Source organism: Parasteatoda tepidariorum, chromosome 8 (assembly GCF_043381705.1).
Source record: "Parasteatoda tepidariorum isolate YZ-2023 chromosome 8, CAS_Ptep_4.0, whole genome shotgun sequence".
Taxonomy (NCBI): Eukaryota; Metazoa; Arthropoda; class Arachnida; order Araneae; family Theridiidae; genus Parasteatoda; species Parasteatoda tepidariorum.
Window position 1 is genome coordinate 19,155,461 of NC_092211.1, and position 16,277 is coordinate 19,171,737.

Consider the following 16,277-nt stretch of genomic DNA (forward strand, 5'->3'; position numbering starts at 1 on the left):
GCTAAACAAAACTGTCACTATTTTATTTTGTTAATGAAACTGAAATAATTATCAATTCAGTTTCAAGTAATATTATTATTTTATTGTTCTTAAACATTTTACTGTTCGACAAACTTTTCCCACCAATTAAATAAGACCTTTTTATAAATTAGAAATTTAAGTAAATTATTTATTCTCGATGTAGCTGTTTGACAAACCATTTTAACCATTTAAACAAGGCCTCCACTTTGGTTGCATGCAGCTGTTGGACAAACCTTCTTAGCTAGTTTCACTTTTAAGGATGTTCTTCGAAGCTCTTTTGCCAAGGAGAATGAAATAAATAAAAAATATATACATTTTGAGTACCTTAAAGTAAAGATTTAATTGCTCTCTTGAATAAACTAGCTTATTGTTGTTCGTATAAAATAGTGATTCCCATAAATATAAGGGTGTAATCAAATCATAAAAATTTTCGAAGACGCTCCTCTGATATTGCCCTCAAATCATGGATTAGAAATCTGCTCAACTTAACTAAAGATATATATCTTATTGATGTAAAAAAGCATGGTTGGAATTTAAAATGAATAAGTAGCTTCAATAATTTTTAAACAAATATAACAAATTTAAAAAAAAAATCTCCTGTTTTGAAATTTGATGCGTTTGATGAAAGTTAATTATTAGCAAATAACTAATAAATAAATTAGCAAATAACTCTATTCTTTTATCGCAGAAAATAAGATGACAAACGACTTTCTTTAATATAAATTCCGACAATTTGCGCCATTTTCATAATTAGAATTTGAAAGAACTGGCTCAATATGGACAATACTTAACCTAACAGTTATGAATACAAACTCTCAACAGTAATGAAATTAGCATATTTAAAAGCGTTACTGCGCAGAATCTACGATTAGTAAATAACTCTCAATTTTTCGCTTTTATTTAGCCCAGAAAATGAGATGGTAAATGGTTTTTCTTGCGACAAAACTGACTTTTATTCCTGTCAGCATTTTGCGCCATTTTCATAATTAGAATTTGAAAGAACTGGCTCAATATGGACAATACTTAACCTAACAGTCATGAATACAAACTCTCAACAGTAATAAAAATAGCATATTTAAGAGAGTAATTGCACATAGTTATAAAATCTGCGAAGAATAGCCTTATCAAAAAAGAACAACTCACCCCTGTGGGCCAGCAGTAATGAAGAGGAGAGAAAGCTCTTTTGCTTTCTTGGTCTTCCCTTCTGACCAGCATTCTTCCCGATTGCATTCACAGTCCTGATGGGAAGATCTTCCCCACTATTTACTGTCCTCTGCTGCTGTTGGAACAGTTCCATACCGCAGGGCAGGTTAGGAATCTGTGCAATGTTTTGGCACCTTCCGTTGAAGCACTTGCCGTCTGAATCTTGCTTGCCCTCTTCTTTCAAACACTGCTGGGAACAGAGGTAGGGCCTCTCATATTGCAGAAGCATCTCATAGTGACTCCTGCAATAAATGATGTCCTGCTTCAGTCCGAAGTATTCACCTTTTGTGAGGGGTTTGTTGCAAGTGGCGCAAGTGAAACAGTGGAGGTGGTAGACGTGTTCTCTGGCTCGCATCACCAGTTCCCTTGGAGAGATGGATAGGTGGCAGCGGGTGCAACGCTTGATAGAAAACAACCTGCAAATACAGTAACGTTTAAATCATTTTATAACCATCGTTGAACAACCTATCAATTTTGGGTTTACCAATAACTTCATAGCCTTGTAATTTTGAACCCAATAAAGAAGACAAGGGATCAAGAAGGACATGGATCATGTATTGGGGGAAATTTATATTCGTGAAGGACTTTTTGATGGAACTAACCCGCATTTGCATTGCATGGAGAGGAAAACCACGAATACCTCCCACGGCTAGCCTGACGGCAAGGGGACTCTAACCCATGATTTGCCTACCACTGAGGATATTTGACATCAGCACTGTAGTCGGTGCAAGCCGGATGCAGAATTAGTATCGACCAGCCATTGCTGGGATTCGAATCCGGTTCGCCTTACTAGAAGATGAACGTTCTATCCCATGCGCCACCAAGACTCAGTTACGTTATTTACAATATTTGATACAAGTATTTATTACGATATTTGATACAAGATACAAGTATAAAAGAAATCTATGAATTTCTAGAAAACCCAATTAAGTCTTATGAAGTATGCATTTAAGATAAATTAATTTTCCTGGAAAAAAAAAACAAGTAAGGATAGTTGAACATGTTTTTACTCTATAGTATTAAGAATTGCTTATTTAAAAGAAAGTTGATTTAGACATAATTTTTTAACATTTAAACATCTATTTCGTCCCAGGTTAGAGCATGAGAAATTTTATAAAAATATGTCGGAATGTTCTTAAATATTTTGTGATAAGAAATGAAGGTAACCAATAGTGATGCAAGACGTGAGACAAGATACTAATTACTAATTGGATACCTGCAACTCGAATCAAAGAAGACCTCTGAAATTATCTGGTTATGCATCATAGGCGTAGCGCTGCGGGGCACGTGCCTTCTCAATAATCTTTCCAAACTTCTGAAATTTTTTTAATTGACCACTTTTTTTTTCAAACACCAAAAAACTATTTCCAATTTAATAAAATTAATGACTATAGATAGTTTATAAATAATTTGTTAATAGTTTATAATAAATTTAAAATGATTGCTTTGAACTATTTTGATTATTACTTAATGATTTCAACATTAACTTGTAATAGTGGTTGCTAGTTATTTAGTTTAAATTATGCTCGATATAATTTTTTAAATTACAATTATTTTCTCTGAACAAATTTTTAAACATACTATTTCATTTTTGAAAGTTTTCAGTATCGTTTTCACTTATTTTTGTTTCATAGCATTAACAACTTTCAGACTCTAAATTTATATTATAACTTGTTCCAAGGATAAATTTCAAAGCATAATTTGATTTAGACATAATTTGATTTGACTAGGCATACTTATGTTTAATATTCTTATAAATTAATCAATAAGTTCCCTTTCATACGAAATATTCTTTTTCATTACTGATGAATTTCAAATCTGGAGTACGAATTTTCGGCATTGTTTCAATAGAAAGCGTTCCAAACTAATTTATTTGATTATCAAATAACTTTTAAAAACCTCGCACCGGACTTAGAAGAACGGATTGCACTAAATGTATAAAAATACATTTTTTTTAAAAAGTGCCACATTGTTACACATAATGAAAATGCTATTCTTTTAGGAAATATCATAACAAGGAATTACACTTTCAAATTAAAGAGGATTATGATGGATATGATTTTCTCATAATGTTCGGGGTAATAGTTAAAAACAAACTTAGAAACTTTTTAAGCTTCAGAGACTGTAGGTAAAGCTATCATATCATTATTTATTACATGCCTAGAATAATTTTAGTCGTGCTACTCTTTCATAAAAAATATATTTTGTGACAATGCGATCATATTATTAACTGCTTTTATTAAAAATATATTTGGTGACAATGAGGATCGAAGTCGATTTTTCTTTATAGCACGCTTGTTGTTTTTCAATCACAACTGTATGTTTATAAATTAAAATGAAACATAATTCAAATAAGAACAATTTCCTAATATTTATTTAAAAAAAATAAACAGTAAAACAAATCTAGGATTTAAAATTGAAAAAGCTGTTACAACAATTTCTTTAATTATTGTGTAAAAATACAGTTAGAAACCGAGAAAAATCGAATTTTATGCGATCACCCCTTGAGATAGGATTGTACATAAATCTTAACCTTGACAAGAAGTGACTTTTAATAAATAAAAAAATTGCCATGGCTTTTTTTTTTTTTTTTTAACTTTAAAAATAGTTCAAGGTCAGTTAAATGGGAGTCTGTTTTAAATTTGGAAAAAGACCCTTATCCTTATCTACCCCTCTCCTGTGATTGGATATCAAAATAAAAGTAGGATGTGGGAAAACCNCGAACGCTCTATTCCCTGAGCCATCGCGGCTCTCATATCATTATTTATTACATGCCTAGAATAATTTTAGTCGTGCTACTCTTTCATAAAAAATATATTTTGTGACAATGCGATCATATTATTAACTGCAAACCTAGACGAATTTTATTCATGCTGTTCTTTTATTAAAAATATATTTGGTGACAATGAGGATCGAAGTCGATTTTTCTTTATAGTACGCTTGTTGTTTTTTAATCACAACTGTATGTTTATAAATTAAAATGAAACATAATTCCTATAAGAACAATTTCCTAATATTTATTTAAAAGAGCAAATAGTAAAAAAATCTATGATTTAAAATTGAAAAAGCTAATACAACAATTTTTTTAATAATTATTGTGTAAAAATAAACTTAGAAACCGAGAAAAATCGAATTTTATACGATCACCCCTTGAAATAGGATTGTACATAAATCTTAACCTTGACAAGAAGTGACTTTTAATATATAAAAAAATTGCCATGGCTTTTTATTTTTTTTTTAAATTTTTTTTTTTTAACTTTAAAGAAATGAAGCATCAAAATTCAGATTGGCCATGGTTCCGCAATGTGCCATGGCCTTTTTATTTTTTTATTTTTTTTTTTTAACTTTAAAGAAATGAAACATCAAAATTCAGATTGGCCATGGTTCCGCAATGTGCCATGGCTTTTTCATTTTTTTTATTTTTTTTTAACTTTAAAGAAATGAAACATCAAAATTCAGATTGGCCATGGTTCCGCAATGTGCCATGGCTTTTTTATTCATATACTTTTTTTTAACTTTAAACAAATGAAACATCAAAATTCAGATTGGCCATGGTTCCGCAGTGTGTCATGACTTTTTTATTTTCTTATTTTTTTTTAACTTTAAAGAAATGAAACATCAAAATTCAGATTGGTCATGGTTCCGTAATGTGCCAAAGCTCTGAATACATTACAGAATCCATTAAATTCTATAATTAATACCCTTATAAATTATGCCAGAAAATAGCTCCTAAAATTACGGACTTTGTTGTGCATCTATGATCTGGCGTGTTAACGTAACAGCTGAATCGCGGCATTTGCTTATGCCACGATTCAGCAGCCAATCAGGTTTGACACCCCACGTGTTACGTCGCTCACAGATGCCCAATTAAATCTGATACAGAAATTGATTCGGTGGGATAATAAACCAAGCCTAATAGTTGTAGCCTTCTTGTTTATGAGCAACCAGCTAATTTCGCACTTTTCTTCTCGAGTTACAGGCACCAAATTGACAAAAAAAAACTTTTTTTTAAGACATAAACAACTTGAGTAACCGATTATATGTCAGGATTTTTATGTGTTTAGTTTGAAATCTTCATATGTTTGGTTAATAGATGCCGACAGTAAAATTAAGATAACAAAAGCTTAAATTCGCTGAATGTTAAAAATTTAATATACAAAAAAAAATTTACATTCATAAATTTATGCTCAAAAAATTTATTCAATTATTCTTGAAAAATATTATTTTGAAAAGTAGAAGGAAAGTATAAGAATAAAATAAAATGAATACGCGTGATAAGCGTAGTAAGTTATAACGGAATTACTAAGCTTAAACTTTATTTTTGTAATTGGCTACATGTTTTCTGGGCTCGAAATGATTGGCTATCCGTAAACCGTTTCATCTATCCCTCTTTTTCGTTTCCTTATTTTGGAATTCGAGATAGCGAAATGAACTATTCAAAATATACCACCTCCGAATTATACAATTTAAACCTCTTTTAATTCTTATTTTCATAGAAAAAGACTGGTTCACATTTTTTTTTTCATTTGTCAAACAAATCACTCAAGAGTTACAATGTAAACTTGTGAGGATACAACATTATATTTGTCAACTACAAATGTCGCGATTTATTGCAGCAAATTACCATCATATTTTTACTTTACCAAATTTATGATTGGGTGAAAATAAAACAAAGACTGAAAAAGAAAGAGCCCTCGTTAATAGTAACATTTTGCCATCGAATCATTAATCAAACTTTTTGATCTTTATCAAAACAGTAATACGTGCCGGACAGTGGAGGCTGAACAAAATCATAAAGAACTTGTTGTATTTCTCCTCTCATTCGGTTGTGTCGCGTTATTATTTATGCTTTTTCGTCTCATTTATCGTTGACAGGAACCTAGACTGGAATCTGAGATCGAGGCTATCCCGGAGGATGAGGCTTAAGCGGAACCAAACTGGTCTCCCTTGACAGCTCATCCAATAATCATTATTATTTGTGTCTTTTATTAGAATATCTTTCGGTAAGAAGCCAGAATGTGTCAACTCAATCATGCTTTCGAGGAACCTTTTTGAACTTTGTTGTTCGTTTATTTAAATCTAAGTTCAAAGAGTACAGTAGCTGATCTTAATAAAACCGTAAATAAAATTTTAATAGTTTTTCGAGTTGAGAAAACATGGACATTATTATGGTGTGTTGCAACATTCCTTCGTCGATAATGAAGACTTATGACATGGATTAAAAAAAGATGATATGAGCACTTTACATCAAATATCTAATGTTGTAAATATAGATGTTAAAGGAAATATATATAGTTAGTAAAGTATTTATGGAATAAATTTCTTGTAATAAATGCGAGGAATTTGAATATTTCTATCACAGTTAAGCACCCGCATGCTCTATAATTGAATTATGTTTAAATAAAAATTTAACCCCATATAGATTTTTATGAGAAATACCATTGCGATTGTCTCAAGGCTTTTACATCCTAACAAAAATTATTGATTATGTACACTGTGAAAACTTTTCGCGTATCGTAACATCAAAAATAGTGGCAAGTACTTACGTCAAAGTGGTGCTCCACTATCCCAGGAATATTCTATTATACTACTTGGCGCAAAAAAAAGAACTTATCGTAATTCAAAAAATAGTGGCAAGTACTTACACCAAAGTGGTGTTCCACTAATTGTTCCTCTATCCCAAGAATATTCTATTACACTACTTGGTGTAAAAAAGGCACTTATCTTAACTCCAAAAATAGTGGCAAGTACTTATATCAAAGTGGTGTTCCACTATCCCAAGAATATTCTTTACGCTACTTGGTGTAAAAAAGGCACTTATCTTAACTCCAAAAATAGTGGCAAGGGCTTATATCAAAGTGGTTCCACTAATTGTTCCACTATCTCAAGAATATTCTATTACACTACTGGGAGTAAAAAAATTTATCTTATCACATCCTTAGAGTGATTTTAAAGCTTTCAAGTGAATTCATTAATATTCGATTGGTGGCGTTAAGATCACCACAGCTTATTTAATGCTCTAACGGGTGTCAGTTTTTCATTTAGGTAATTGATTTCATTTCGCATTATAACCTACGTTAGACAACAGATCTAATTCTGAGTTAGCAACTATCAATGTCCAACTCCGTAGCTTTTTAATTTAGAGCCCAATCCAAAAGACAAGGGAACTCCTAGATCAAGCACCGGAAAAACTAACATTCGTAGAGGACTGTTTGATGGAACTAACCTGCATTTGAGTTAAGTCGGGAAGAACACCACGAAAACATCCCTCGGTTAGACTAGTGGCAAAGGTATTCTTACAATGATCCGTCTACGACTGAGGATATTTTACGTCAGCACTGATGTCGGTATGAGGCGAGTGCGAATTCGAATGGATTAGCCGTCGCTGGGATTCCAAAATCGGTTAACTCAAGGAATGGGAGTGCTCTATCCCCTGAAAAACCACTGCTCCGGTACGAGATATTGGAATAAAAAGGTACCTTGTTGATGTAAATCTTCAGTAAAGAGCGCTTAAAAATCAACAAGTCACCACTGGGAGTCGAATTTGGATCATCCCATTGGGTAGCAAATGCTTTTATCCACTGAGTCACCGCGACCCCTTAAGCAATTGATATAGTTATCCGAAGCCAATGACGCTCACATCATCTAACCATAGCAAAGCACCTAGTCTCATTGTTAGGGCTCTATCCCTCAATGGTCATGGTAAGAATGCCACACAATTTTGACCCCGGTCAAATGACTTGCTGATCTGGTACCCCTTTCTCCAAACTTCTGCACTGCAATCAACAAGAAGACTTTCAACCATACGTGTACATCCAGCCATGTCTGGCCAAGTCAATGACATAAATATTCTCTCTAAAGACACTTGCTCATGAACGGCTCGAAAATTTCTTCAATTTTCGTCAGATGATATCTAACAGCATGTATGAGTGGAACAGTTCCCTTATAACTTGTTTCAGATATACATTTAGAAGCGAATGACATTGCATTTCCTAATAAACGCTGCAATGTCGATAGGGGGAAATTCTCAGAAGGGAATATAACCACTTAATATCTCAATGCTTATGAGAGACATTTTAAAAATATTCATTGTTCATTGTTTAAATATTCATCAAGCATTTTGCTTTCTTAGATAGCAGATGCGAAATGGGTTTGTTGTCTGGGTCTTCTCTAAATTCCCTCACCATACTTTTTTATCATTAAACTGTCCTGTTAACTACTGCCACTTTTCTGTCTATTCCTTACAAATTACCAACGTGCATATTATTGTCGATTTTAACACAGAAATAGCATCTTACTGGAATCAAATTCAAAGCAGCGAGATGAATTTCGATGGGTCAAACTAGAAGCCTAATTATGCAATAAAACATTACTTTTTTGCTTGTATTTATATACCTCTTTATTTTATAAACAATTCTCGTACTATAATGTCTCAAATTGTAAAATAAAATAAAGTAACTGCAATGTGGTACAAAGAAAAATAACTAAATTTCATTCAAATAGTAGAAGTTCTTAGGGAAAATATTTACCTGTAATAATCTTCCTTGCAATAAATATGGCCATCTCTGGAAAAGCAGGTCAATTCAGAATCCAGTTGCACTTTGCACTGACAGCAGGTCAGGCAAGACATATGCCACTGTCTGTCAACAGCCAACAGGTAGTACCTGTCAACGATGACACCCCCGCATCCAGCACACCTTACAGGTGATGAAGATACAGACGATTTGCCCTCTGCTCCCATCGATCCACCCCTGCTGATCTCTTCCGTGATGCAGGATTCACTTGCGTTGCTGCCACACACCACCAGCATATCGTTCTTTCCCGAAGAATTCTTCGTTCTGGACCAACCTCAGGAGGAATCGCTGCTCAGGAATTCCATATTCTTGGAATAGTTTTTCGTTTTCAGGAAGTGTGGATCCTTCAGACTGTTTCGAATTCTGTGGAATGACGCTGAGGCTGGCATATCGATGATTCAACAGCTGTTGAATAGAAAAGGGTGCAATTAAAAAATGGTATTAATATACGCAAAAGCCAAACTCGACCAACCCCCCAAACAGTTGAATGCTCCCTTGCACTCTAAGAGAAGACTCAGACGATCAGCACAAGGACAGAAGCCAACACTCTGCTTAAGTTCTGCAATTTTATGTCGAGTTCCCAAAAGAAAAGTCGTTCGGCCGTTCTGACATCCGTTTATGAAGTCAGAACTGTCGAAAAAGTATAATTATCCAGTCTGAGAAATGTGGTCGCAATAGTTTAGGTCAAGAGATCGGTTGAAAGTTTGGCCCCTTAATGTTAATTTTACTTTTTGCGCGTTCCACCATATCTCGGGAAATTTTAAGCATTTTTTTAAAAAAAATTCACGCAATTATATATTTCATTCACGTTAAGATAATTCCAAACAAATAATAATTCATAATAATTCTTTCTTATTTTTAATTATTTTTTTTAATAATATTAAAAAAAAAATTTGAACTGTAAGGTATACAAATTTTTACATCATATTGAAGAATGTATTTTTAGGTGGCGAAATTCAAAATTTGAACGAAATTGATCGATTTCTGAGGAATCGAATTTTAAAAAATTCATATATTTAAATCTCGATTTCTCAGGAACTAATCGATCGATTTTGTATTTTGCCACATAAAATAGCATTCTTCAAAATGATGTAAAAATTTGCATACCTTACGATACAATTTTTTTTTCCAACTATTGTTAAATGAAATAATAAAAAGTTATAAATAACTATTAAAAATTATTTTTAAAGTAGAATTTTCTTTGGATAGACGAGATTATATAATTATGTGCAAAAATATTTCAAGATACGGCGAAATACGCGAAAAGCAAATTCAACATTAAGGGCTCCGAACTTTCGACCGATCTTCCAACTAAAGTATTGACACCATATTTCACAGATCATGGCTACTCCTTATATTTTGGGAATCAAAAATCAAAATTCATCGAAAAAGGAATGTTTATTCCGATAAAGTATGTTTTTGTGCCTGATTTCGTAACTTAAAATGTCGTCTGCTCTATCTTATTACCATATTTGAGGTCAGGCTCTCGAACTATTAAGATTGAGTCCTAGTACGTAAAAAACCTATAATTAGATCAAAAGTTATTCAAACTGATTCTAATTTTGGAGGGAGGGGGAATTGTACACATGACATGTAGGAATTGAACAAATTTTTAAAGCTCATAAAAAACTGTAATGTTACCTAAATAAATAAATGAAACGTTAAAAAATCTGCTAAACTAGAAAAGATATCCTAATACGGTATAGTGACAATATAGCACTAAAACATATTAAAAAAGTAAGCTCGAAATATTATGATCTTGGACTATAGTTATTTATGGACAATTTATTACAAAAAAGAATGTATAAAAAATATTAGGTATTCTCTCTCTTTTGACTAAAAATAATACATTTCAATGACGAAATTAAAGTTGAACGATAACGTAGTGTGACTGGCTTCAGAATGACTAATTTTGATAAAAATATTATTTAAAATACACTGGTGGACAAAATTAAGAGAAGGAAAGCATTTTCGCACATTCATTCGCACATGCAAGATACCCGCACACTGCTCCTTGTGTTTGACAATGGTTCCGTGAATGCCCAGAGGTACAGGCAGGAGGTCCTAGAGCCCTATGTGCGTCTTTTCAGGGGCGCTGTTGGCCCTGAACTCATTTTTATGGACGACAATGCGCGACCGCATAAGGCTCTCATGGTTGATGAGTATCTGAAAAGCGAGGATATTCAACGAATGGATTGGCCAGCCAAATCCCCTGACCTGAATTTTATTGAACATGCTTGGGATGCTCTTGGGAGAGCTATTGCGATGCGCCAGCCTCCCCCCAGAACCATTCTGGAGTTAAAAATTGCTCTGGTGGAAGAATGGGAGGGTCTTCCACAAGTCCTCCTTAACTCCCTTATTAACAGCATGCATACTCGTTGTGCATGCTGTCTGTCTGTCAGGTGTGACCATACACCATACTAGAGGCAACACACACTGTACAAGCCTCACTTTTATTGTCATCTTTTATCCTTAAGTTCAGACTACATTGGATTTATTGGCAATAGGTCTTGCCAGTGAATGGCACTTTCATTTTTGTTTTGCATACTTTATTATCATGGAATAAGCTGTATCCATATCAAATTTCATTTATTTATATTCAGTATTTTTTGAGATATTTGGAAAAATGTCTACCATCTCTTAATTTTGTCCACCAGTGTATATCAATTTATTTCCAAAAAATTTTTCAAGCGTGATTCAGAATTTGTTTCACAATCTATAAAACAATAGCTAGATAAAGCATTCTAACTGTCATCGCAAAACATTTTTTAAAAAAGTTATAGCGTTATTCTTTAAGATAATCAAAAATATATTCTTTACACAGCGAAGCATTCTTAATAATATTTAATAATATTTAATTATATTTCAAAATATTTGCAAACATATCATTTTTATATTATTAAAATAAACAAAACAAATGATAAAATCCTTTCATTCATATGAAATGAAACATCCCAATTGAAGATTACGAACTAAATCTAAATTAACCGCATTCGACGGTGATTACATTACGATCGTGTTTCTGTTTAAATAAAGATTGGATATCATTCGTAAAGATGATACATTTCTTATCTTTAAAAGAGCAATAACACTTTGTTTCAGTGTTTATTGATCACTCTTTTAATACCGGATCTATTTTCTTGACCTCCAACTACAGCGATATCGATATTGATGAAAGCTTAATGTTGTAAAGTGAGATAGAACGAAAACATGAAGAAGATTCTGAGGCTGACCTTTTGGTGACTTTGGAACGTGCGAATCTAGTCATGAAAATTGGGAGTCACAATTTTTATATTTTAGGAAAATTGAATTTAAGCTGGAATCATATAGGGGTTTTATTGCTTTAATTTTCAATAAATTTATTTTGCGTAGTTTAAAATGTTTTATTTTATAACCGTCGTTGAACAGCCAACCCAAGTTTTGGGTACACGACTACTAATGTTCAACTCCGTAGCCTTGTAATTTTGAACCCAATCCAGAAGACAAGGGAGCTCCTGGATCAAGTAGTGAGAGAAATTTGCCTTCGTGGAGGAATTTTTGATGGAACTAACCCGCATTTGCGTTACATGAGGATAAAGACCACAAGAACCTCCCACGGTTATCCTGATGGCAAGGAAACTCTAGCCCATGATCCATCTATCACTGAGGATATTTCACGTCAGCACCGTGATCGGTGCAAGCCGGATGCAGAATTCGTATCGATTGGGATTCGAACCCGGTTCCCCTCATTGGAAGGCGAACTCTCTATCCCCTGAGCCATCGCTGCTGTTTGTGTAGTTTCAAGTAAACATGTTTACGGACAGTGCTCTACAAGGAATTGTTTCTTGTTACTATAATATAAACGATTGTTGTTAACCCTAATGACGCAGATGGGACACCGGTGTTCCTTGAATATATTTGTTTGTGACGTTCCAATTACAATAAAAAAAATACAATGGTATTTTTAAATTTTAATAAACAATCAAATAAATACTAAAAAAACTGTTAGTTTATCAGAATTGAATTTGTGATAAAATATAAAATTCAAAAAAGTAGTTCGAAGAAAAAAAAATTTTTTTTTTTTTTTTTTCATTCATATTCAAAAAATTATCGATAATTGATTTCGTAAAGTAAAGAAATTTCAATGATGAATAACTGTTTCCTTTACATCTCAGTAACTGCAAATAAGTGCAAATTTGAAAAATTATTTTTTGGAAAATATTACCTTTAACGCAGAAAAAGCCACTGGTGTTTCATATTGCTTTTCATGACCCTAAATTTTTAAAATGCTAAATATAATATTTTCCCCTTATTCTGAAATAAATCAATACAAATTAATAAAAAAAGCATGAAAAATATGTTTAATTAAAATTCTGCATCAAAGCGTTAAGTATATTGTTGCTACTTGCCAATTCCAACAAGTTTAGCTATGGGAATCGAAGCGATAGGGTTAAATATAGCATCGCAATGAATAACTGGGAAAAAAAAAAGCACCGAAATAAAGCACATCATTAACTATTATCTAAATAAAACACTCGATTTTATTCGAACCGTTAAGCCCAAATGTAACGTAATTAAATTATTATTTGAACATAATTAGATGCGTTAAAAATAATTAATATGCAGAGTTTAATTTAAAATTGAGTGAAAGGAATTTTAACATTTCATACATTTTTCATTGTAAATAAAATTATATAAAATAACATTGTTATAAATAATGTATCAATTAACGTCTTAGACTAATCTTTTGATAAGTTGAAAATAATTTAAACCTTAATAATTAGTTTTAAAGAATGACTAGTTGAGAAAATATTATTTTTATATTATTATACCACAATAAGTGCGTTAGNTGACATTTGCCATGTGACATTTTTAGTAGCAATCATTGGTCGCTTTTCTAACGTTGCCATTCGGGGAGTTGTAATGAGGCTTTTTTTTGGTGCCGTGTAAGAGAAATATATATATAGATTATTATACTGCAATAAGTGCGTTAGAATAAATTTATAATTGCTTAAGAGTCATTATCCTTTTTTTTAAATAGCCTAAAGTGGAGATAGCTTCTTTCTGTGAACTCTAAATTAATCCTTATACATTAATTTTTTGAAAAAATACCTAATTTCATTCGAATAAACATTTAATTACATTACATTTCAGCTCAACTAACCGAATTGAATCTGTTGTTAAATTCATATAAATACTAACTAGGTGCTTTTTGTGGTACTTTTTTTAACCGGTGCTCTTCTTCCGGTAGCCGATCTCAGTACCTTGATGCCGTGTTCTTAATTATCTATATTGGTATTATATTAATAAGCACTAAGCCATTACATCAAAGTTTTAATTAACTACTTTGGAACTTTAAACAATAATGTAAAAGAATTGAATCACAATCATGGAACGTGAGATATCTATACCGAAACGCTGAATTTCAATATCGGAAAACTGAATCATATTATAATACCATCGGAACGTTGAACCACAATATCGGTGAGTGAACTATAATGTTAAAATGTTAAATAATTATATCAGAAAGTTAAACCCACTATATCGAAGCAAGGAATACTAATATCGCTATATTGAACTATGCAAGGAAAAAGAATTCTGTATCTGGATATCCTTTGTTGCAACTAACAAATTACGATTCCCCCACAAAAAAAGTAATTATACTCGGTAAGGCATTTTTCATTCAGTCTAGTTCAATTTAATTATAACTTTGTTTAGTCACTAGTAAATCAAATGACATCTTTTCCTTATTCATCTAGCAACAATTCTTAAAACGCAGGAAATTAAATTTTTTTAAAAATATTGGTTTAGGGCCGAGCTTCCAAAACTTAAAGGTCAAACAGCATCAAAAATCTAATAAATTTCAAAGCAGTTTCATGAAGAACTAAGCAACCCAAATAATAACATTTAAATACTCAACTGGTAAAAGTTTGAAAAAATCTGGAAAAAAATATATTTTAGATAAAATGTTTCCAGTAACGAATTCTGACTTTTCAAATACACTTGGTAAAAAATAAAATTTAACAAAATCCGTCGCTTGACTTCTTTTTTTTTTTACACTTCTCAGACGCTTACAATTTACTGATTTCAAATCTGTAATAGATTTATCTCTTCAATTAGCATTTTTTAAAAATGACATTCATAGTATATTTTTTGTCGACATGTACAATTTTAAAAAACGTTTTATATCTGTGGTTCACGTAAAAATTGAGACGAACTTCTAGGGCAGTTAAGGCACATCATCAGGTTTTAAATTGTATAGGAATGTTTCTTCGTGTGCTTCTGAGCAAGTCATAGTAGAAAAGCGCTCCTAACCGCGTACGATGATATTTCGGGGCATAAATTTTTATGCAGTTATAATTCTTATGATATGCCTTAACTCTCCTAGAAGTTTGTCACAACAGTTACGTAACTTTCTGTTACATATAACGTTTTTACACTTGCACAATTCGTAGGAAAGAAATAAACTAAAAATGTAATTAAAAAAATATGTAGCAAAACTAATTTCATATTCGGAATCCCCTCTCCCGAATTTAACAAGATTAAATATTTGTATTAATGCAACAAAAAATTTGTTATTCAGCGCTATCTAAAGAAATATATTTAATTAGTTTGCATTACATTTAATGTATTTAATTAGATTGCATATTAGATTGTTAAAAAGAAAACTTAATTGCGTTCATAAAATGTAATGTTATACTCAATTTTACAGCATTTTATTTTTTTTAAAAAACAATTTCGAATGTTATTTAATAGTATTCTTAAGAATATTGTGTCAAGAAATATTTTGAAAAGGAAAACCACCGCTCTTAAGACCTTATATAGATGAGCTGTCAAATTGAAAATTCTACATCAAAGTTGCCGTTGTCTGCTTTCTTTTAGTTCTTGTAATATGATTCTCGCCAATGCCTTCCATGAATACAAATGGCGATTTGGCGCAAGTCTCCAACAAGCTTAGAATGAATTTTAAATGGCGCTCATGCTGCGACAACAGCGGTTAAAGGCAGCTTATAACACAACACATTTTTGTTCTGTTGGCTTTTTATGTTCCATACAGTAAGACAAATAGGGGCGCCACAGCTGGGAATAGATCTGGGTCGGTGGCATTAGAAACAGTGAAAATGAACTTGCAAACACGTTCTAAAACACTTTTTCACATTCTAGAAGCTTTTTTTTATATTCGTATTGGACACTCTCAAATTTGACACTGAATGTTGGATTTCTTTATGAGTAAAAAGAAACGTGGAATGAAAAAAAAGCGCCAAAGCAAATACAAAATGGATTATGACTCACTTAGCGCGTTTTTAATTTTTTTCTTCTTACGTTTGCTTTTATTCCGTGCAGGGTCAACAAATAAAAATACCAGAATTGTTATTTGCAAATCAGTAAATGCAGATCGATTTAAATTTGGCACTAAAATAATGAAAGAAAAATACAAAGTTTTATGTATATTTCAATACGTTTGATCTACCAAACATCAGTGTGATCCCTCACTATAAA

The 16,277-nt window shown here is 32.1% G+C and overlaps 1 protein-coding gene across 1 annotated transcript in view; it reads right to left on the reverse strand.

Moving 5' to 3' along the window:
• The window catches only part of LOC107449253 (LIM/homeobox protein Lhx9), a 65,472-nt gene that overhangs the window by 15,053 nt on the left and 34,142 nt on the right, over nt 1-16,277 (reverse strand). Inside the window, exons 2-3 of the mRNA XM_016064738.3 lie at nt 8,754-9,203; nt 1,165-1,640 (exon numbers count right to left, since the gene is read on the reverse strand). Coding sequence (XP_015920224.1) covers nt 1,165-1,640; nt 8,754-9,034 — 757 coding nt within the window. The 5' untranslated portion in view covers nt 9,035-9,203. The remainder of the gene's footprint in view (nt 1-1,164; nt 1,641-8,753; nt 9,204-16,277) is intronic.